Source organism: Phytophthora cinnamomi, assembly GCF_018691715.1.
Source record: "Phytophthora cinnamomi strain GKB4 chromosome Unknown Contig40, whole genome shotgun sequence".
NCBI classification, from domain to species: Eukaryota; Oomycota; class Peronosporomycetes; order Peronosporales; family Peronosporaceae; genus Phytophthora; species Phytophthora cinnamomi.
Window position 1 is genome coordinate 200,169 of NW_027150973.1, and position 22,165 is coordinate 222,333.

Consider the following 22,165-nt stretch of genomic DNA (forward strand, 5'->3'; position numbering starts at 1 on the left):
ACCAGACGTAGCAGAGGCGTGTCCGGATCTCGTCTTGGTCCTGGGCAGCATTTGGCGAGCGCGATTGTTTTGACTCGGTCACACTTGGAATTTGTATTGAAACGACCATTACGACGCGACAGTTGCCTTCCTCGAACAGAAAAGAGAAGAGGCAACAAAGTCACTGTGCAAGTTGCCTCGGAGTCAAAACCGACCGCAGCGCTGTCCTCCCATGCGATTGACACGGGGGCTGCTGCTGTCGCTGGGGTTGCTCGGACGCTGCTCCGCGGCGCTGCAGGACGCGCAGGGGCTCCAGTTCGCAGACGCCGCCGCGCTCTGCGGCTTCCACTGCGCGCCGACGCTCCTCTCGCCCGAATCACAATGCTCGCCGTCGCTCTGTGGCCGCCAACGCGCGCTCGGGGCCGCTGCCGCCAACACAAGCGACCAGCAGATCGACGTCATCTCATGTAACAGCGTAGCGCAGAACGCGTCGGCGCTGGAGTTCTCGCTGACGCTGTCAGCGGCGGACAGCGCGCAGGTGTTCAAGGGTCTGCACGACGCCTTCTTCCAGGCGTACGACGCCATGTTGGGCGGCGACAGCATCACGGCCGACGCCTGCCAACTGGCATTCCTACAAGATAAACTCCTGCCGAAGGTGCAGGACGACGACTCGGAGCAGGAGGAGAAGGCAGAGCGCAAACCGAGATTGGTGAAACTGCTCACAGGACAAGAAGGAGCCCAAGACAGAGCGTGCGTCGCTGCTGTAAGGGGCGTGTGGGCGCAAGACGAGGATAATGCGACGCCGTTGCTGACTAGGAAAGGCGACAGACTGGGAGACAACACGGTGTTACTGGTGCATGCCAACCAGTCGGTAGCGGAGCAGATTCGGACCCTGGAGTGCGTGGAGACTATGCTGAACCTACCGGAAATTCTGAAGCTGATGCCATTTGCACGAAGTGCTGCGCAGCTCAGTGACAGGATGATGCAGAATGCGCAGAAGAATCTGTCTGTTGCAGCGCCCGCTATGGAAATAAGATTGGTACAGGGGGCTGCTTTAGACTCAGTTCGGGCTTCCTTGGAACAGCGAGCGAGCGAACAGTTTGGACTGCTAAATGTTTTCGAAACAAGTGAAAACTGGCCAAGGTCGATTTTCACGAAGCCGCTGCAGGACCTACGGACGTGGATGAATATTTTAGCGCTGGCTATAGTGGAGAGCTCTGTCGAGTGGCTGGATGAACGGCACGAACTCACGCAGAATCTGCTGCGCGGTGAAGATCAGGAACGCTGGACAAGAATGCAAAGCCACAGACGACTCGATGAATATGTCCCAAGCCTGGTGGGTGTTGACCCGGCTCGAGAGGCAGGTATTCGAGGCAACGATGTAGTTGTGGGAATCACAGACACGGGTCTCTACCTCTACCACGACCAGTTCGACCAGGATGATCGCGATATTTTCTCTAATAAGGTGCTATCGGCTCGAAAGGTGGTGATGTACAATGCTTGGGCAAATAAGGAGGACGAAGCCGAGACTATCACTTGCGGTCACGGTACCCACGTTGCAGGACTTCTGGCCGGCAGCTCATTTAGTGGAAAGCATGCCAATCTGGGAATTGCTGATAAGTCACGGATAGCATTCATGGATATCGGGACACAAAGTGAGGCCTGCGCAGGTCAACTTAACTGCGCTGTATCCCTCTCTACACCGGCAGATGCCGGAGACTTGCTAAAAAGCCAAATGGATGCAGGCGCCAAGATTTTCTCGTTCTCTTGGGGAACGCCTGGATCCGACTACAGCTCACAAGCCAGAGATTTGGATGCGTTTATTAACGAAAACCCGGACGTGTTGGTTGTCGTGGCGGCAGGTAACAGTGGTGAGGCGTCTATCACCGGGCAACGCACTATCTCATCTCCTTCTGGTGCGAAGAACGTCATTTCGGTAGGCGCTTCGCTCAATTCGGCGTCAACATTCGCGCAGTTTGGATGTCCTAATGTCTTCAATGAGCGTACCGTCGCGGCATTCTCGTCTGCAGGACCTACGACTGACGGACGACTAAAGCCTGATGTCGTGGCCCCAGGCATGAGTCTTACCTCCAGTCAGTCCGAGGCCCCGGGGTCTACTAATGAGAGCTCAGCTACGTGCTCGTTGCAGGGAACATCGCAGGCCACGCCTGTGGTCACGGGTGTTGCCGTGCTTCTTTACGAGTGGCTACGTGACGGCTGGTGGAAAGCTGGCAGAAAAGATTCAGCGTACGCAATGAGCTCGATTCCTGCTTCGCTGCTCAAGGCATTGATTATTCACAGTGGTGACTCACTGCAGCAGCGTATGGGCGCGTTGCCCTCCAGCGGTATTGCATCCTGCACCAGCTTGACCACGGACGCTATTGATGTGAAATTTCCGGACGTTTACCAAGGCTACGGGAAACCTAATCTCACCAACATAGTCTATTTCACCGGCTCAAGTGGCAGCGGAAATGGTACCGACGCTCTGCCCTCGCTGTATTTCTTGCCGAACTCCTCCGAAAACAGCGAGCCATCAGTCGCCCACGGCGGCGAGATGATTATCTCATTTACAGTTGCGCGCGATGTAGACTTACGTGCCACGGTCGTGTGGACTGATCCACCGGGATCAACTCAAGCGACATCGCAGCTACAGCACGACCTGGATCTTATTGTGCGCGTTCGCAATGGCAGTCAGACATTTGGCCCCTTAACGGCTGACTCAAGTACAGGGAAGGATTCCAAGAACAATGTGGAAATGGTGTTGGTATCCTACTCGGACCTACTTGCCGCTGCCGGTGGCAACTCCAGCAGCGCTAGCACATCCGATCACGTGGCGCTTGGAGACGACGGGGGGATTATGGTGGAGGCGGTCGTTTACGGACGCAGTGTGTTGCTAGCGGATGTGCAGAAGTTCGCGTTCGTTGCGTCGTCCAGCGCCATCGGCTCCACTTCAGGATCAACGGCAACATCCGGCAAGTCGTTCTGGTCCGAATGGCTGGTCCCCATCATCGTGGGCAGTGTGATTATTTTACTAATACTGATTGCACTTTGCACTCGCTGCTTCCACGGTCGAGGCAAGACCGGCCAAAGCGCGAGGCATCTGGAGCAATACCCGGTGCAGACCACTGTTGCAGGCGCTTCGTACTACCCAGCCTGTGTGAAGTCGACCACATCGGCCAACGCGCCGTACGAAGATCGATGTCCGTACTGCCCGTTTAAAACTCCGGACTCTGTGCTGATGGTCGCACACGTCGAATCCGTTCATGTCCATGAAACGAACGAGCCCAACACGATTGCAGTGCTGGGAGGCAGCAGAGTATTCGGCTTGGAGCCGACAGTGCCCGTGGTCACGATGACCACGAGCCCCGTGCCGAATACAGATGCGCCGCCCGCAGATGTGCAGCCCGCTGCAGACGACAAGCAGCAGTGTCCCCACTGCCGCTTCGTCGCGCCCGACGCCGTGATCCTCGTGAACCACCTGCAGCATATCCACAGACAGTAAGGTTGAAGTTGCCGTACTTATTTTGAACACGAAAATTATGTGCTCTACACAGTATTGTATGTGGTACACACAGATCATCTGCGTCTGACGAGCATCCCACTATGTTGTATGCTTTTCAACTGCCACTCGGGGCGTCGAAAGAGGCAGCGCGCACGATGGTCGCCGAGCTGCGTCCGCGGGCCACGAGCCACAACCGAGACCAGCTCGTCGCCGAGGCTCCTCTGCTGCCTCGATATAGAGGCTCGTTGCCGCCGCGCTCGTCTTCCCAGTCGTCGCTGCAGCGGTGGAAGCGGCTGCTGATACTGGGCTTCGTGCTCTACACGTCCCTTGTGATCGCTTGGTTCATCCACACCAAGTCGAGAAGCGGCGACGGAGTTGGTGAGCCAACGGGCAGCTTCATATCTGTTGCAAATCTGGACGCTGCCAAGAAGGAGTATCTGCTCGCTCACGAAGACCGCGAATTGCGGACGGAGTTCCCGTTCGCAGAGCTGGAAATGGAGTTCCTGCACCAGAATTTGTCAGTTGACAGGGATGAGCAGGCTATTGCTCAAGCTGAGGCGCATGCAAAGACGCTCAAGGCATATCCAGTCTCCGAGAGCAAGATCAGGAGGGTGCGTTGTGTCGGCTGGAGAGCAACAGACGGGTGCAGTCCCCACGGGCCTCGCATGCCGAGTCTCGACGAGCCCTGCAATAAGGTGATCCCCTTTGGCGCGTCAGGCTACTGTGAAGTTCAAGATAGAGACACCGGAGAGAATTTCCGTGTCATGCAGCGATACTGCTCCAGTGTGCGGGATACCGCACGATTCCGTTGCTCAGAGTCCTGGGACTTTGCCGTTTTCCCGCAAAAAGCTCGCGACGCAGCAAGGAAGGCACAGGATCGAAACTTCATGCTGCCGAACATCGCTCAAAACCCTGGGGACCAGCAAGCACCACGAGACGGCATCGTCATGGTGGTGTATCCTAAGCTATTAGCTAGTGCGTATGCTACGATTCGCGCGCTGCGGGGGTTGGTTAACTGCAGTTTGCCCATTGAGCTCTGGTTTCGACCGCAGGAGATGAAATATTTTCCCGAGGCATTCGCGCAATTGGAAGCGTGGTCAAGAGAAAGCAGTGGCACCATCACATTTCGAGAAATTGACCAGCCTGGAGTGACGGGTTTCGCTACCAAAGTCTTCGCTATTTATCACAGCTTTTTCGAGCGCGTGCTGTTCCTGGATGCCGACAACGTCCCTGTGCGAAACCCAGCGTTCCTGTTCACTGCGGCTGAATTTGAGGAAACTGGAGCGGTGTTTTGGCCTGACTTTTGGCATCCAGGAAAGACAATCTTCAATATTCAGCCGCATTCACTCGTGTGGGAGCTGCTAGACTTGCCATTCGTCAGCATGTTCGAGCAGGAGAGTGGTCAACTCCTGGTGGACCGAAGGCAGCATGCTGCCGCGCTGGAGCTCGTTAATTTTTACACTTTCCACCGCCCCAACCATTTCGACAAGCTGAAGCTCGCTCACGGTGACAAGGACTTGTTCCGGTTTGCGTGGCTCAAGCTGGGTGCTCCATTCCACATGATCGAGTCGCCTCCTGCTGTAGCCGGCAAGGTCGTGAACGACAGCTTCTGTGGCATGACCATGGTGCAACACGACCCTCAGGGCGAGGTCCTCTTTCTGCACCGCAACTCGCACAAACTCATGGGCACACCCCGACGGAAGGCGGTCAACATGAAGGCCGCAGCTATCCGTCGCGCGCGCAACAAGCGGCTGCGCATGAAGATGGCGGAGGCCGACCGCGTGACTCTCACGGGCGAAGAAGCCGCGCGCGCTGCGCTGGAGGACACCCCGTCGCCGACCCTGGAATCGCTGGAGCCGGACGGATACCCCGATATGGCTATCTGGACGCACCTCGTCTCGCTCCGGAACTCGTCGCGTCGATCCGACTACCGCATCCGGACGTACAACGCCGACCCGGACTTCGAGAAGGGTCAGAACTGCTACGGACAACGCTACCTGAACCAGAGCCAGCACTTTGCCACGCAGGAGTTCGCCAACCTCAGCTTCGGCGGGCTCGAGACGGAGCTGCGGCGCTTCGCCATGGAGGGCGCTCGCTTCTACGAGCAGGCCGGGATTACGGGACGGTAGTGGCGGCGTGTGGCACTGGCGGCCGGCGTCCGTGACTTCAACAAGTGATCTGGGCGGGCCAGCGGTGCTGGTGCTTCAGACTCCACTCCCCGGCTCATTATTCGAGGCTCAGCCCTCGCCGCGTGAGCCCACCACGAAATATGTAGAGACCATGTTGATATGTACATTTGCATAGTGTTCAAGTCTGTAGGCGGCCAATTAGTCGAGCCGCCGCCGCACAAATATCAGGGTCGAGTCAAACGCAAAGCTTGTCGGGAAGGCGCGTGCGCTGGTGCATACTGAGCGCAGGTTATTTCGGCGCCAGCCTGTGCTGGACAAATCCCGCTGAAAAAATCCCTCTGTTCTCGACGTGCGTCACAATCTGATGCCACAACGGAACGAGTCTGCCCCGGAGTCGCAGGCAGAAGGCAATCGTCGACGCGGGCGGTGAACGATGGAGCACGCTTCGCTGCTGCGTCCGCGGACCAACACGTCGGGCGCTCCGGAGCCCGAGGAGCCTGGGGCGGTGCTGCTGCCTCGCCACCACGGGGGAGGGTCGCCGCCGCCGTCCACGCATGCGCTTCCGTCCAGCGGCCGGTCGTGGCTGCCGCGGCTGATGCTGGTGGGCGGCGCAGTGTACGCCGTGCTGATGCTGGCCTGGTCCTCTCACAACTTGAGTGTCGTCACGGGCTCCGATTCGGCAGCATCCGGGGAGTCACCAGCGCAGGAGGGAAGCGGCATGGACTTGGCGGCGATTCTGAAGGCGGCCAACCGCCCGGGGACCGACGCAGAGCGAGCGGCTGTTCTGAAGAAGGCGCAGGACAACCTCCAGACCCAGGAGAATGGGGAGAAAGCGAAGGAGGAGGAGAAGGCGACTCTGTACGTGGACACTCCGATCCCCACTCAGGCGGCGATTGACAGGCCCATGGAGGCGTCTCAGGTGCGAGAAGCGCTGCGTCTGGCTCGAGAGGAGGTGATAGCGAAGATGGAGGCGGAAGGCTCCTCGAGCTCCGCGTCTGCGTCGACTCACTCTGGGTCTCAAATGTCCGAGGAGGAGAAGCGGCAGCAGGAAGCGGAGGAGCAAGCTCGAGACGTGCTCTTGTTGCCCGAGGGTGAGACGCGCCCTCGCCCTCTGAAATGCTTGGGCTGGCGGTCTACTGCTGGATGCAGCCCGTATGGACCTCGCAAGCCTGAAAAAGACTACGCGTGCACCAAACTCGTTCCGTTCGGCCACTCGGGCTACTGCGAAGTGGAAGACACCGAGACGGGCGAACGATTTAGGGTTATGCGGCGCTACTGCAGGAGTTCCAAGTGGGACACAAGTTTCCGCTGCTCCGAGGCTGCGAATTTTGTCAACTTCCGCTACAAAGCGCGCGATTCTGTCGAGGTTGCTCGTGCACCAGGATTTACGCTGCCCAATGTGGCTGAGAACGAAACGGAGGAGCAGAACCAGACCGCGCGTGACGGTATTGTCATGGTCGTGTACCCGAAGCTGATCCCTAGCGCCTACGCGACGATCAAGACGCTGCGCGACGTGTTTGGCTGTCGACTACCTGTTGAGATTTGGTTTCGCCGGGCCGAAATCAACGGCCACCCGGATTCGATGAAGCCACTGATGGCGTTGGCGGCGGATAATGAGACCTCGGTCATCACCTTCCACGAGATCACCGACTGGCATGCAGCTGGCTACGGCACGAAAGTGTTTGCGATCTATAACAGCTACTTCGAGCGGATTTTGTTCCTGGACGCCGATAACGTGCCTACCCGAGACCCAACGTTCCTGTTCGATTCGCTGGAGTTTGTGGAGAATGGGGCCGTGTTTTGGCCAGATTTCTGGCACCCCGGACGAACCATTTTCAACATCCACAGCCAGTCGCTGCTTTGGGAACTGCTCGACATGCCGTTCGTGAACATGTTTGAACAGGAGAGCGGTCAACTGCTTATCGACCGGCGGCGACACGCGGAGGCGCTGGAGCTCGTCAAGTTCTTCACGTTCCACCGTCCGAGCCACTTCGACTCCATGAAGCTCGCCCACGGCGACAAGGACTTGTTTCGGTTTGCATGGATGAAGCTTGGCGCCCCTTTCCACATGATCAAGGCGGTTCCGGCACTAGCGGGCAAGACAATCAATGGCAGTTTTTGCGGCTTGACCATGGTGCAGCACGACGCGCAGGGTGAGGTGCTGTTCATGCATCGCAACTCGCACAAACTCACGGGCGAGCCTCTGCGAGCTGAAGTGGACTACCGGTCCCGAGCTATCACGCGGTCGAGGAAGAAGACAGAGATTCGACAGAGGTACCGGAGCGAGGGCAAGGAGATCCCGAGCTGGTCGGAGCTGGACAAGCTCGCCCGGGCTGAGGAAACGCCAGCGCCTACGCTAGAGCCGCCCGAGCCAGACGGATACCCGGACTCAATGGTGTGGACGCACTTGTTGTCGTTTCGCAACGCTTCCGGTCAGGAGTTCTACTACATCGAGACGTTCAACGCCGACCCGGAGTTCCCCAAGTCGCAGAACTGCTACGGGCAGCGCAACGTGACCAAGAACGAGTACTTTTACGCGCAGGAGGTGGCCGACCTGCCCTTCGCTGGACTCGAGACGCACCTGCGTCGCTTTGCCGCAGAGGCGGTCGAGATCAAGCAGTCGTAGGTAGGTAGATATCCTAACTTATGCCGAGATTGTAAATCTACACGGGTACATGTTTGTTCATGTTGTAGCACTTCGGAGAATTCATCGACATGTACCGCCCGTTGACGCCACTGAAGCCGGCGTCGCTCAGCTGTGTCTAACGCGTGCCGCTTGTTCATATCGCGAGTGCGGATCACTCGAGGAGCTCCGAAACTGGCGGACCGGCGGCGCAGTCTCTGCGCAATGGTGCCTGCCTATCACCGGATCAGAGGAAATGGACCGACCTCCAATTCAGAGGTCTTCCGCGCCGAGACGAGCCGAGACGAGGAGTCCTCGCGGGGGTGATCAGACCGAGTACTTCGACTTTCTTCGCTCGAGATGGACCAGGGCGTGCTCCGGCCGAGAGCCGCCAGCCAGTCGCCGCTGCTGCCGCGCCAGCAGGTGATGGCCATGCCACCAGCGTCACTCGCTAGTCGACGCTGCTGGCGTCTTTACCTACTGAGGCTCCTGCTACTGGCAGGGACGCTCTACGTGGTCCTGCTGGTAAGTTGGAATGCCAGTCGGCTAGGGCTGTCAAACCCCGCTCACGTCCAGTCAGCCGACGTGGTTGCCGCACCGATGCCCGAGACGGAGCCACCACTAGTGGAACAGTTATCAGCTCGGGAGGTATCGATTCGAGCAGCTCTTGCGGTGGCTCGACAGCAGGAGGCCGAGATGAGGGCGAAGATAACACCCACAGACAAGAAGGAGAAGAAGAAGGTGGATGCACGTTTAAGGTGTCGGGGATGGAAGGCCACGAGCGACTGCAACCCGGACGGCGAGCGACTGTCGGAGCTGGACTTGCCGTGCGGCAAACCGGTTCCCGTCGATCAGTCCGGGTACTGCGAGCTTGAGGACAAGGACACAGGTCAAGTCTTTCATGTGGTGAAGCGCACCTGCAACAGCGTCAGAGAGGACGCGAGATTCCGCTGCCTCGATGCTGTTGAATTTGTCAAGTTCCCTGTCAGAGCGAAGGAGGTGGCGACGAAAGCGCTGGCTCATGGTTATACATTGCCCCACGTGGTGCCCGAGGTGCCTGGTGTGAATACAAACCAGTCGCTGGGACGAGATGGCATTGTCATGGTGGTGTATCCGAGACTACTTGCAAGCGCCTACGCTACTGTGCGTACTTTACGAGACGCACTGGGCTGTACGCTACCTATCGAGCTCTGGTACCGTCCGGATGAAATGCGATCGGTGCGTAATGGTTTGACGCCACTGAAAAAGCTGGCAGGTTCGGCTGGTGGCATCACATTTCACGAGATCAACGACGCACGAGCATTCGGCTACGGGACGAAAGTATACGCCATTTACCACAGTTTCTTGGAGAGAGTACTGTTCCTCGACGCTGACAACGTTCCTGTGCGAGATCCGAGTTTTCTGTTCCAGTCTGCGGAGTTCGTGAAGACGGGGGCTGTATTCTGGCCTGACTTTTGGCACCCTGACAACACAATCTTTAATATTCACAGTCAATCGCTCGTGTGGCAATTCCTCGACCTCCCGTTCCAAGACATGTTCGAGCAGGAAAGCGGCCAGCTGCTCATTGACCGACGGCGTCACGTTGTGCCCATGCAAGTGCTCTCCTTTTACGCCTTCCACCGCCCGAACCTCTTCGATAACTTCAAACTCGCGCACGGAGACAAGGACTTATTCCGGTTCGCGTGGATGCATCAGAACGCGTCGTTCCACATGATACAAGCGCCTCCTGCCGTAGCCGGCAAGGTCGTGAACGACAGCTTCTGTGGCATGACCATGGTGCAACACGACGCTCAGGGTGAGGTCCTCTTTATGCATCGGAACTCGCACAAACTCACGGGTGTGCCGACACAGGAAATGGATGACGTTCGAGCTGAGGCACTTGCTAAGGCAAGGGAGAAGCTCGCGGCGGAGAAGGCCAAGAATGGCCACGGTAGAATGACACCCAAGTGGAGCGAAGTGGAGGCGGAGATCGTAGCGATGGCACAAACGCAAACGCCAGACGCACCCGAGCCCGACGAATACCCGGACGAGATGATCTGGACGCACTTACTGTCTTTCAATAGTACCGCTCAGCGCAAAGACTACGTGGTTGAGACGTATAACGCGGACCCGCAGTTCCCGAAGGAGCAGCATTGCTACGGGCAGCGCTACATCGGCTCAAACCCGAATTTCTACGCCGAGGAGATTGCGAGTCTGAGCTTCGCTGGCCTGGAAACCAACTTGCGCCGGTTTGCCAAGGAGGCAGCTGAGCTGGCTGCGCAGAACGCTCGGTCATGAGGCCGAGTGAACTCATAACTTATCAATACATTGGCAGATTGCCAACTTCACACACGCTGTTCCGTGTATGACACAGCACCTCCACGTGAAGGTGTCCGCTATCTCGCACGTGACGACCAATGCAAGTGAATGGATCGCAATCGCCTCATGATTAGCCAGAATCATGCGGATTCCCTAAGTATCCTGTTCCTGAGAAGGGGGGTCTTGTGGACATGACGATCGTTCTCCGACGTGGCATGCGACTCGACTCAAGCTGAATCACCATACTTAAATATGCCAGGCATGCCGCAAGACGAGGCGGAGCGCCTGCTGCGGCCTCGAGGCAGCCAAACTGTTGCGATTCCTGTGGGCTCGCAACAGCCTGAAACCCAATCAACATCAGCGCCTGCATCGGTGACACCGAGAAGAAGACTCCTGAAATGTCTGCTGGTTGGTGCAGCTCTCTACGCCACCTTCTTGCTGAGCTGGTCCACAAGCCATGCGGGGCTACTGAGTGATGGATCGGGTGCTTCCAGCAGCTTCCGCTCTGCAATACACGCCATCGTCCGCGAGGCCAAGGAGCTGCAGCTGATGCGCATGGAGTTCCTGTTGACCACGACGGGAAGTCTGGAGGAGGAGCCGGGAGATCAGGTAGCGGCGCTCGTCCCGCCTGCGCATGAAGAGCGACCAAAGGATCAGGTAGAGGAGAAATCTAACTCGAACACGGTCGATGAGGCCGAAGAGCACGCTCGATCAGTGAAGATGTTGCCAGCAGACGAGAAGAAGAAGCGCCGGTTGAAGTGCGTTGGTTGGCGTGCCACGAGCCATTGCACCCCACATGGGCCTCGCGAGCCACAGAATGACAAGGGCTGCTATATGGTTATCCCCAACTCGATGTCAGGCTACTGCGAGGTGGAGGATCAAGACACGGGCGAACTTTTCCGCGTGATGAAGCGCTACTGCGCCAGTCTGCGATACGATGCAACGTTCCGTTGTAGTGAGGCCCCGAACTTTGTCAACTACCAGTTGGAGTCTCTCGAGGCAACAGAGAAGGCACTTGTACCAGGTTTTGCTCTTCCGAATGTGGTTGAAACGACTACCCAGCCACGCGATGGAATTGTCATGGTGGTGTATCCCAGGCTGATCGCCAGCGCCTACGCCACTATCCGTGCGCTCCGTACAGTGTTGGGATGCCGACTTCCGATCGAGATCTGGTATCGTGAGCCTGAGATTCGTCGTGGCAACGAAGCTCTTTCACCCTTACTGGAACTGGCAGACACAAAAGAAGCTGGAGACATCTCTTTTCACAAAATCACTGATCACTGGGCCACAGGATTCGGAGCCAAAGTATTCGCCATCTACAACAGTTTCTTCGAGCGAGTGCTGTTCCTCGACGCTGATAACGTCCCTGCTCGCGATCCAACTTATATGTTTGATTCGCCAGAGTTTGTAGAAACCGGAGCAGTGTTCTGGCCGGACTTCTGGCACCCAGGCCACACAATCTTCAACATCCATGGCCAATCGCTCCTGTGGGAAGTACTGGGAACAGCGTTTGTGAACTCGTTCGAACAAGAAAGTGGACAACTGCTCATTGACCGTAAACGGCACGCAGCTCCACTGGAGCTGGTGAAGTTTTTCACCTTTCGGCGCCCGAATCCTTTCACGCGACTCAAACTCGCCTACGGAGATAAAGACTTGTTTAGGTTTGCCTGGATGAAGCTCCAGATCCCGTTTACAATGATTCAGACACCTCCTGCTGTAGCAGGCAAGGTCATCAATGGATCCTTTTGTGGAATGACAATGGTGCAGCACGACCCGAGTGGTGCCGTGTTATTCTTGCACCGCAACTCGAACAAGCTGACAGGGGAGGTGAAGCGCGAGATAGTTTATCACCGACCACAGGCCATCAAGAACGTCCGCGAGAAGCTGCTGAAAGAAGGCATCGACCGTGTTCCAGACCAAATAGCAGTAGATGAAGAGATCGCAAGGCTGCGCTTGACGCCTGCGCCGACTTTGGAATCTCCTGAGCCAGACGGACTGCCTGATCCTGCTATGTGGACGCACCTATTATCATTCAACACAACTTCGAACCGAGGCTTCTACAAAATCCAGCCCTACAGAGCTACCCCGCAGTTTCCAGGCTGGCAACGCTGCTACGGTCAACGAGAGCTAGGCAAGAACCGACATTTCTACTCCCAGAAATTTGCAGATCTACCGTTTTCTCAGCTCGAGACGAATATTCGCAGGTTTGCTCAAGAAGCAGAGCAGATACGGCAGCGCAAAGTAGAAGCTCTCAGTTAGGTACAGACAACGACCCGGAAACTGAATGCCATCCCCCATAGTAAAATACATGTATTGTACAATGTACAAGTCCGTTGATGCAAACTGACGTCCGCGTCTGGATATTTGTCCTGCGATGTTTGGTCTGATCGCTCGCAGGCCGTGGTATGTATCGGAGTTTCCTGAGATCAACGTAAGTTTGCCACGCGAAGATCCCATCAGCACCTAACGAGCACCGGCAAGAGTACATGCCACACTGACAACCATACAATAGCGATGAGGGGATCACATCACTCACAGCGAGCCACACAAACAGCTCTGCCCCCATCTTAGCTCTCTCTCCAATCCGTGCGCAACTCAACAGTGGGGATCGCCATGCGTGACGAAGTAGAGCTAGTCCCAAACTCTTCTGGTGCCACAACTGTTCAATTCGTGTTGTGCCAACATCCTCATGCACGTGCATCACCTGCTTCCTCAAAATGCTGACCGACTACTCCGATCGCGCACTGCTGCCTCGGACACGATTTCCTCAGCATCGTCTCCAAGTGTGCCACTACTAGCTCCACATCCACTAGTAGAGCAGCAGACCCAAACACGAAACTGGCGGCAACGACTCTCGCGAACTTTACTGCTGATCAGCACACTCTACGCCACGCTACTCGTGCTGTGGTCTACCAATCGTCTCAAGTTGATTAACTCTGGAGACGCCTCGCTTGCGAGTGGCAATGCTGGATTGTCAGCTCCCGGTGATTGGTCTCGAGAACCCGGCAGCAGACTTGGAGTAGACGAAGACAAAGATGTAAGCTCTGATGAACTTTTGTGGGGGCATGTTCTAGAAGACAAGCCCCTTCTGTCTGACCTTGCTTTGGAGACTAGGCCAACTCTGCCACCATCATCACCTGACACCCACATCAAGGCAATGCGAGAAGCCCGTGAAAAAATGAGGATCCAGCAGCTCTTGCCTCATATGCATCACGCTTTGTCAGTGTCCGACCTCGAAGCCAAAAAGCGCGAGGCAGAATCTCATGCAAGGTCTGTCAAGATCTTACCAGCGGGCGATACGAGTCGGAGGCAATTCCGGTGCGTGGGGTGGCGAGCAACAGGAGACTGCAGCCCCGACGGTCCACGTGAGCCTGAACACGACGAGCCTTGCACAAAGCTTATTCAGGTCGGCGAAGCAGGGTACTGTGAAATAGAGGACATACATTCTGGCGAGCGCTTCAGAGCTCTACGCCGCCACTGCAATAGCCTCAAACCTGGAGCACTCTTTCGCTGCTTTGAAGCTACTAGTCTCGTGAAATTCTCACAAGAAGCCATGGACGCGGTCGAATCTGCACAAGTAGAGGGGCAATTTACAATCGAGCGTCACCAAATGGACAAACGTGACGGCATCGTAATGGTCATCTACCCGAGGTTGTTAGCGAGTGCTTACGCTACCGTGCACACACTGCGGGACGTGCTTGGGTGTCATTTGCCACTTGAAATCTGGTTTCGGCCGATCGAGTTTCAGAACACCCCGGCAGCACTTCAAATTCTCCATCGACTTGTTGCAGGTGATTTCAGCGGCGGAATTACACTCCACAAGATCGACAATCCTTGGGCTACCGGATTTAACGCCAAGATTTTCGCGATTCACAACAGTTCCTTCGAGCGAGTGTTGTTTCTGGACGCTGACAACGTGCCCGTGCGTGACCCAACATTTCTGTTTGAATCGCCTGAGTTCGTGGAAACAGGAGCCGTGTTTTGGCCGGATTTCTGGCACCCAGGTCATACTATCTTCAACATCCACAACCAATCGCTTGTATGGGAAGTTCTGGGAACTCCGTTTGTCAACATGTTCGAGCAGGAGAGTGGCCAGGTTCTGATCGACCGGCGTCGACATGCAGCAGCTCTCGAGCTTGTGCACTTCTACGCGTTCCATCAGCCAAATCACTTCAAGCGCTTGAACGTCGCGTACGGCGATAAAGACCTCTTTCGATTTGCGTGGCTCAAGCTTGGCGCAAACTTCCACATGATTCAGGCGCCCCCGGCCGTAGCTGGAAAGGTGACCAGCGACTCTTTCTGCGGGATGACCATGGTGCAGCATGATGCGCACGGAGAAGTCCTCTTCTTGCATCGCAACTCACACAAACTCACAGGCGAGGCGAAGCGGGCTTATGTGAACGTCCGAGAATCAGCGAAGCAACGTGCAGCGGAGAAACTTCGACAACAAGACCCTGACGGCAGAATTTACCCTACGGGCAAAGAGATTGACGCCGAGATCGATACTGGGACACCGGCACCGACGTTATGGGCTCCAGAGCCTGACGGCTACCCGGATGCTGCAATCTGGACCCACTTGTTGTCATTCCGAAACACTTCGGACCGAGCTCAGTACGTTATCAAGGGCTTCCATGCTTCGCCCGAATTCCCCAAGTGGCAAAATTGCTATGGGCAACGCTACATTGGGTCGAATCCGAACTTCTACGCCCAAGAGGTTGCCAGCACCAACTTTGCCGGACTTGAGACCCACCTCCGTCGATTTGCCGCGAAAGCAGCCCAGCTTTTGAGTGGGACCTATGATGACGGATCTTTCACACCGTAGAAGCCAAAAATGCAATTCGTGTAGAATTCAAAGTTCGAGTAAGATTCCACCTCCATTGCACAGAAGTCGCCTCGTCTTCTTCTCTTCAGCCTTGTTATATATTTGTATCGCGGAACCAAACGTTCGTAGTATAAACTTTCTTGAGCACTAATCCTAGGCAATCCAAGCAACCGCCACTTCCTCATTTACTACGTGTTTTCCTCTTTTTCCGTCGGGTGTTGCTGCCACCGCTGCGGCGGTGGATTGCGCCCCACTCCCGCTGTTTGGTCGTTTCTCCGTTCCAGCGTTTGGCTCGCGTCAGAATCAGCAAGTACGCCGGTATTGACAGCATAACAATCGCCCCAGGAATCATCGGCGCAGCAGCAACAACGTTATCCACTACGAGCGCCATCGCAGCGGCTGCAAAGTCTCCCGCGCTTGTGACGTCCGTCTCGCCAACGTCGCCGTCTTCCTTGTCGTACGCCTGCAGCTCGCACATCTGGCGCCACTCGCGCGTCTTCTTGAACGCCTCGTAGCTCTCATCCTCGGCGGCCTCGTCCCCGTCAGGCGGGAACACCGCCAGCGCGTCTGTCAGCCGACCGACGAAAGCCTGCGGCGTAAACTCCTCGATCGTCCCCTCGGCGCGCGTCCACTGCTGCATGAGGAACTCGCGCCAGTTGCCGGACGAGCCCGAGCCGCTCTCGCCTCCGTCCAGAGGCGAGTGGCTCGCTGTGACCTTGTACAGGAAGAGAAAAACCGAGTTGGTGCAGTCGAACACGCGACTGGCGCGGCCCTCCACGTATTGCTGGAACTGCGCGCGCTTGCCGTTCAGCGGGTCCAGGAACACGTCCAGCACCGGCAGCGCCGCGTCGTCCAGCGCCTGCACGTTGTCCAGCACGAAGAGGTTGCGCTCGGGGCAGGCGCGCAGGGGCGCGGCCAGTGCGGAGCGCAGCGTCTGCTTCATGTCGTAGTTGGAGGCGCGCACGGGCTCGAGCAGCGCCTGGAAGTCCACGCGCTGCACCGTGTGGGGCGACCGCGAGGCTCCGAAGAGCGAGGAGCCCACGGCGCCCGCCAGCGCCTGCAGCAGGTCGCTGGAGTTGGAGAAGAGCACGAGCGCCAGCGGCTGGCGCCGGTCGAAGTCGTTGGCGACGAAGCGCTCGGTCAGCGTCGAGAGCGCGGAGGGGGACGCGCTGGCGCCGAGACACTTGGGCACGCGCGTCTCCAGGCGAGAGAGGAGGTCGTCCTGCGCGTAGTGCGCGCACTGCTGCGCCGAGGCCAGAGGCAGCAGCAGCAGCAGCGAGAGGAGACGCAGCAGCATTGCTGGGTAATGAGCGTATCGCTTGTTCGTTTCAAGTCGCAGCTAACTGCCAGATGGTGGTCGTACTTAGTGGAGGGCAACTTGACTGTACCGGTAAGTCTTGTCGTGCGTAGCGTTGGTGCTGCTGCCGGTAATGTTGGGGCTTCCGTCTTAGTCACCGTCACAACTAACACGTCGGTCGTATTGGAGACAGCTTGAGAGACCCAGCACTTCTCCGCTAGCTACCGGTAGATTCGGAATTCGTTGACGCCGTTGAAGAACCTCGCTGTTGTTTGGTACCGATCGACTAGAGGGAATTTTTTTATACTCCTAAAACCAGACTTATGTTTCGGTCCATAAGGCCACCTCGGTTTTGGGGAAGACTTTCACACGTTGAAAGTGTAGGTTGGCATTCTTCGAGGGGGCAAGAAAATGATGGCCACAGCTTGAACTGTAAGGCAGGCGCGTGGCGACCGTCGACAGCTCTCTATTGAGTTGTTTTGCTTGACATTAATCAGACCACTATACTTTCTTCTTGAAGGTTGTGGGACGTTTTGGAAGTTGTGCACTCACTAACCACGTGAGGTTCAGGAACTTTGTCACAATTTTTTGCCAGTTAAAGTTTCGCCTGCTCGTATCGCTTCAAGTCTTATCGTGCGTAGCGAATAATGGGCACTTTCATTTAGTAAATAACGTCTAAAACACTGTCTATGGTTGATGGCACGAAGTTTTGAGGTGGGCCTACGGTACGCCCAATCGGCCTTGCGCCTGTGCCATCAGGAGCGCGCCTTCGTGCGCGTAGGCGATCAGCTCCTGCTCTAGGTTGGCGAACGGCAATTCCTCAAACTTGGTCAAGTTGTAGTTGCCGATGACGTTGGCCTCAGCGCCGTAGCACGACTCAAACTCCTTGAAGAGCGCGCCGCTGGGTTGAATACCGATCTGGTACTTTTTCTTGATGTCCTCGTAACTCATCATACGCTGCACTGCCGTCCGGTTAGCTGGGAACATGATTTCTTCGCCGACGGAAACTTCTTTTTCCCACTTGAACGACTGGAGATGCGTCCAGTACTTCGGGTCCATTTTGTCCACTTTGCCATCGAGTTTTTTAGCGTTGCGATGCAGGAACAGCACGTTGCCGTCGACGTCGAACTGAACCATAGTCATACCGCAGAACAGTTTTTTGTATGTTCCGCGCTCCACGCCTGCAGCAGCAGGTGGGAACGGCATCATGTAATAAGGCGTACGCGTTTTCATCCACGCAAGTCGGAAGAGATCCTTGTCACCGTGGGCTAACACCAGTCGCTCAAAGTGGCTAGGGCGGTGATATGCGTAGAACATCAGCACTTCGAGCGCTAGAGCGGCCCGTTTTCGGTTAATGAGAATCTGGCCGCTCTCCTGTTCAAACATATCCACAAACGGCAGATCCACCAGCTCCCAGAGCAGAGACTCGCGCTGGATGTTGAAGATCGTCTTTTCGGGGTGCCAGAAGTCGGGCCAGAAAATAGCGCCGTGCTCATGGAACTCGTGGCTCTCGAAGAGGAAAGTTGGGTCGCGCACAGGGACATTGTCAGCGTCGAGAAACAGCACGTTCTCGAATTTGCTGTGCTGAACAGCGTGAATCTTCGTAGAGAATCCGGCTACGGTCGGGTCAATAATGGTTTCCACGGTAACATTCGCAAACCGCTGCTGTAGCAATTCCAGGGTTGTCCTCATGCTGGGAGTGCGTACCACCTCCGGTTGTGAGATCCACAGCTCGATAGGTAATGTGCAGTTGTAAGATCGCAGGACGCTAATCGATGCGAACGCACTCGACAGCAGTTTCGGGTATACTACCATGACGATGCCGTTGCCAGTGCCATTGTTGCCCAGCAGCTTGGCAGGATTCGACTCATTCTGCGCTAACGCATTTTCGTAGACACCCTGAGCCATAAGACCGAAATTCGCAAAGTCGGCGGCCTCTGCACACGAAAAGACGACGTGATCTCGCACACTGGAGCAATTGAGTTGCATGACGCGGAACAGCTCGCCGGTGTCTTCGTCCATCACCTCGCAGTATCCAGACACACCTCCCTGCGCAATCTGGTTGCATGCAAGATCAGCGTTAGGCTCGCGCTTGCCGTACGGGTCGCATTGACCAGTTTGACGCCAGCCCATACACTTCAGCCTGTTCCGGATCATTCGAGGCTGGTGCTGGCGAATGTCCAAAGTACTGGCAGCGCGCTTGTCCTCCAGCCGATCTTTCTCCTCGGCAATGAGCTTATCCGTCGCACCCATCAGGAGTTTCAATCGCTCGGTCTCCTCCTTGGCTTCGTTTTTCAGTCCTTCAAGGCGATCCAACTCGTGCTGGTAGCCCTCCACCGACCAAGCATCGCGATCCGCCGCATTGTTTCGCAATCCAGACACCAACGCAGCTTGTTCTCCAGCCAGATCCTTGCCCACGGGGAAGACGTGGAAGTGCTGGTTGGGAGGTTTCGTCTCAGGAAGGTGCACCAGGTCCATCGCTTGGAGGAATTCATGCGAACGGCGCACCGGCGCTCGGGTCACGTAGCTCATAGGTGTCACCAACGGGCCAGGTGTTTCTGCTGCCTCCTGTTTGGCGGAATCCTCGACTTCCCACTTCTCCTGCGGAGCTTGCATCTCCGCCTCTGCCTGGTTGGGGTCCTTCACCGCGTCACCCTCCTCATCCGCAGCCTTCGTTTCGCTCGGCTCTGTGGTCGCCTCCTCCTCCTTCGCCTTTTCTTCGTTCACCGCGAGCAGCACCACGTCATTCTGTCGCGGCGGGATCTCGACGTTCTTCTCGGTAGCAATCTGCTCCTCCGGAGTGCTCGGACTCGTAGTAGCAGGAGCCGTCGTAGTCGGACTTGGCGTCTCTTTCGCCAATTCACTGACAACTGGAGTAGTCACTTCCAGGGGCACCGCTGCAGCGTTTTCTTCGTCGTTTGCGCCAATAACTGCGCCCTGCTGCTGCTGCTGCTCCAGCTCTCGCTGCATCTCCTTCTCCTCCGTCTCGCTCTCATTCGGGTCCTGCGCGGGCCAGCCTTCCTCGGGTTCATTTGGGTCCGTCGTGTCCACCTTGACGGGGCCGGCGTCCACCACCGTCAGCTGGTGATGTACCAGCACCTGCTGCAGTTGCTGTTGCGGAGCGGGCGGCTGCGGCGCCCAGCCCAGCACGAAGTAGCCGAGCACCGCCAGCGCGTAGAAGCCCAGCATCGCGTAAAACAGCAGCCACCAGCGCGTGTGCCAGCGCCCAGCGGGTGCAGCGGCGGCCGCTGTGGACGGCGCGGCGCGGCGACCGTCGGACGCGTAGGACGGAAGAGCGGAGCGGCGCATGGGGTCTAACTGATCAAATGACGCACTGACCTACGTGGCCAGAGCTCGGCCGCACCACTGTTGTTATTCGATGAGCAGCAACGCGCTGTGCTTGCCCCATCACGGGTAGTGCACAAGAGAGGAAAGTCCGAGAGACTTGATACATCTGTTCGACCACAAAAGCTTGATGTTGTATGCTGATAACCCTCATAAAGTGAAGCCCTTCGAAAGCCGATGCACCAGATGACCTAAACCTAATCTGTAATTTCGTCTGGCTTGGGATTTGAGCTTTTCAGATGGACACAATTGTCCGATCGCGTTCAAGGCCTGGGCTCAGCTCAAGTCGGCTGTCGTGGCCCACGTGAGGCATACGTGGGTGGCCCCTACGGTGTGCGGCGCTGCAGTACTGTACCTTTACGAGCGGTTGGAACACGCAGTTCGCAAACATGCTGTAAAGGCTGGCGAGTCCCGATCCAACCTCCACTGCGTGCCATACAGTGTATGGGTTAAACCAAGGCTGCACCAAGCAATCGACAATCATGCCGATGTGGATAATACGTCGTACTACCATATATATCGGTATACATGTAATATGTACTGCGAGTCATCTGACAAGCACAAAATTTGTGCTTGTCAGCATTTAATGCTGAGACCTTCACGATCCGGCGATAAATCAGCGGGGCTTCCTGAAAATCAGCGGAGCTGCCTCCTGGCAAGCGACACCGCACTCACTGACTCAATTGCGTCCAATGCATCTATAGTTTGTCCAGTTAAATATCCGAAATGTGCTCGGCCATCTGTGCTGCAGGCCGTGTCGTCTCAGCAAGTTGTTCTTCTTGCTGTCCGTCTACTGCGCCATGCTGGCCATCGGCGGCTGTAGGCTCCTGCTGTCCGTTTTCAGCACGCTGGCCATCATCTACCGCTCCGTGCTGACCTTCGGCCGCCGCGGCATCCTGCTGTCTGTCGACCTCCTCTCGATGTTGCTCTTGTTGACCGTCGCCTGGTAAAGTTTGCTCTCGATTGTCGACTGGTGAAGGTTGTAGACTTGGTTTCAGATCTGGCTTTGCTGGCCGCTTTGGGAGCTCCAGGTGGTGACTCTCCACATTATTCTGAACGTGCTGCTGCTCGCCGCGCGCAGGACTTGCGGCAGGCACCGCATCGACCAGTAATACTGGATCGACTACTGGCACGGCATTAACTGGTAGCACAGAGTCGACTGCTTCTTTTACCGGTAGTCGAAGTGCAGCAGTGGGGTCAGGTTCAACCTTGTCAGCATGCTTCGTCGGAGCTGGAGTGGCTTCCACCTCCTGCTCCATTTCTTGAGGGTCGTGATTAATCTTGTGGCTTGGCTCTACGCGTTTGGTTGATGGAGTTGCCGCTTGCTCTTCGTGGATATTCATTGCGTTGACCGCCTCATGAGAAGGCTCTTCAGTTTGATGCACCGCAACATTGTCTCCTTGGTCGTCGGGGTGGATAGCGTCACCTGGAGCGTAACCTATAGCCACTGGTTCATCCTGGTGCGGTGTCTTCCCCTTCACCTTTGTGTCTGGCTGTCCTGGTGGCTCTGTCGCTTGTGCCTCCTCCGTTTCTGCAGTCGCAGGCGACTGCGTCTCCACCACCGGCGCCTCCGTGGGCGGGTCGTCCTGCTGCTGCTCCTGCTCCTCCACCTCCGCGGGTGCAGCAGAGGTCACCGCGGGCACTGGCGTCGCGTCCACCCTCTTGGCGTCCACGGCTCGGCCCACGCGCACGTGGCCTCTGCCGCGCGGCCTCAGCGAGTGCACAAAGAAGTTCTGGCTGTTCTGCTCGGATCCCACCACCCGCCCGACGCTGGCGATGTCGTCCGCGAAGTAGATGGCACCGAAGTACAGCAGCACGCACAGCACGAAGCACGCGCGGAGCTGAAGCGAGCTGATCTTGCGCGAGCGGTCGCCCGCCGCGTAGCGCTTGGCGTAGACCCGCGTGTGCGCCTCGTGCAGCGAGTAGCCCGCGGCTCGGCTCGACGTCGGGATACGCACGTACTGTGGGGCCGCGTCCACCGCGCCACGCTGCTTGCGGTGGAGCGCCATGTCGCCGAGTAGCAGCGGATAAGAACTGAACCGTTCGGTGTTTGTACGCTGGATTTCAACCTGCGATAGGGAATATGATTCCTCACGTGCGGCATGTTGTCCTCCCGCTGTCCGCCACGCGCGACCAGATGGCAATCCACTTCAACCACTTTCGCCAATGA

The 22,165-nt window shown here is 56.8% G+C and overlaps 9 protein-coding genes across 12 annotated transcripts; 6 read left to right on the top strand and 3 right to left on the bottom strand.

Moving 5' to 3' along the window:
- Positions 1 to 211: 211 nt before the first annotated feature.
- Positions 212 to 3,481, top strand: IUM83_14930 (the record flags this gene model as incomplete). 3 transcript variants are annotated; one of them, XM_067939707.1, is made up of 3 exons in its annotated part: positions 212 to 729; positions 796 to 876; positions 947 to 962. In XM_067939707.1, the coding sequence occupies 3 exons, from the start codon at positions 212 to 214 to the stop codon at positions 960 to 962; spliced, it is 615 nt and encodes a 204-aa protein (XP_067791258.1). The 3 variants fall into 3 exon arrangements, with proteins under 3 accessions (XP_067791258.1, XP_067791257.1, XP_067791259.1); XM_067939708.1 differs by adding an exon at positions 3,132 to 3,481 and having other exon boundaries at positions 212 to 2,996; XM_067939709.1 differs by lacking the exons at positions 212 to 729; positions 796 to 876; positions 947 to 962 and adding an exon at positions 1,715 to 3,481.
- Positions 3,482 to 3,636: 155 nt separating this feature from the next.
- On the top strand, positions 3,637 to 5,610 carry IUM83_14931 (Pantothenate synthetase; the record flags this gene model as incomplete). The annotated part of the gene is made up of 1 exon (XM_067939710.1): positions 3,637 to 5,610. The coding sequence occupies one exon, from the start codon at positions 3,637 to 3,639 to the stop codon at positions 5,608 to 5,610; it is 1,974 nt and encodes a 657-aa protein (XP_067791256.1).
- Positions 5,611 to 6,043: 433 nt separating this feature from the next.
- IUM83_14932 (Kinesin protein) lies at positions 6,044 to 8,236 on the top strand (the record flags this gene model as incomplete). The annotated part of the gene is made up of 1 exon (XM_067939711.1): positions 6,044 to 8,236. One exon carries the CDS (start codon positions 6,044 to 6,046, stop codon positions 8,234 to 8,236), a length of 2,193 nt encoding a protein of 730 aa, XP_067791255.1.
- A 597-nt stretch (positions 8,237 to 8,833) lies between these two features.
- Positions 8,834 to 10,510, top strand: IUM83_14933 (uncharacterized protein; the record flags this gene model as incomplete). Its single annotated transcript, XM_067939712.1, has 1 exon — positions 8,834 to 10,510. One exon carries the CDS (start codon positions 8,834 to 8,836, stop codon positions 10,508 to 10,510), a length of 1,677 nt encoding a protein of 558 aa, XP_067791254.1.
- Positions 10,511 to 10,792: 282 nt separating this feature from the next.
- On the top strand, positions 10,793 to 12,790 carry IUM83_14934 (uncharacterized protein; the record flags this gene model as incomplete). Its single annotated transcript, XM_067939713.1, has 1 exon — positions 10,793 to 12,790. One exon carries the CDS (start codon positions 10,793 to 10,795, stop codon positions 12,788 to 12,790), a length of 1,998 nt encoding a protein of 665 aa, XP_067791313.1.
- A 1,294-nt stretch (positions 12,791 to 14,084) lies between these two features.
- On the top strand, positions 14,085 to 15,353 carry IUM83_14935 (Kinesin protein; the record flags this gene model as incomplete). 2 transcript variants are annotated; one of them, XM_067939714.1, is made up of 1 exon in its annotated part: positions 14,085 to 15,353. In XM_067939714.1, the coding sequence occupies one exon, from the start codon at positions 14,085 to 14,087 to the stop codon at positions 15,351 to 15,353; it is 1,269 nt and encodes a 422-aa protein (XP_067791311.1). The 2 variants fall into 2 exon arrangements, with proteins under 2 accessions (XP_067791311.1, XP_067791312.1); XM_067939715.1 differs by having other exon boundaries at positions 14,604 to 15,353.
- A 181-nt stretch (positions 15,354 to 15,534) lies between these two features.
- Positions 15,535 to 16,650, bottom strand: IUM83_14936 (Polycystic kidney disease 2 1 protein; the record flags this gene model as incomplete). Its single annotated transcript, XM_067939716.1, has 1 exon — positions 15,535 to 16,650. One exon carries the CDS (start codon positions 16,648 to 16,650, stop codon positions 15,535 to 15,537), a length of 1,116 nt encoding a protein of 371 aa, XP_067791253.1.
- Positions 16,651 to 17,370: 720 nt separating this feature from the next.
- Positions 17,371 to 19,959, bottom strand: IUM83_14937 (Vesicle transport protein; the record flags this gene model as incomplete). The annotated part of the gene is made up of 1 exon (XM_067939717.1): positions 17,371 to 19,959. The coding sequence occupies one exon, from the start codon at positions 19,957 to 19,959 to the stop codon at positions 17,371 to 17,373; it is 2,589 nt and encodes an 862-aa protein (XP_067791252.1).
- A 749-nt stretch (positions 19,960 to 20,708) lies between these two features.
- IUM83_14938 (Ligand-gated channel protein) lies at positions 20,709 to 22,004 on the bottom strand (the record flags this gene model as incomplete). Its single annotated transcript, XM_067939718.1, has 1 exon — positions 20,709 to 22,004. The coding sequence occupies one exon, from the start codon at positions 22,002 to 22,004 to the stop codon at positions 20,709 to 20,711; it is 1,296 nt and encodes a 431-aa protein (XP_067791261.1).
- Between the last annotated feature and the right edge of the window lie 161 nt (positions 22,005 to 22,165).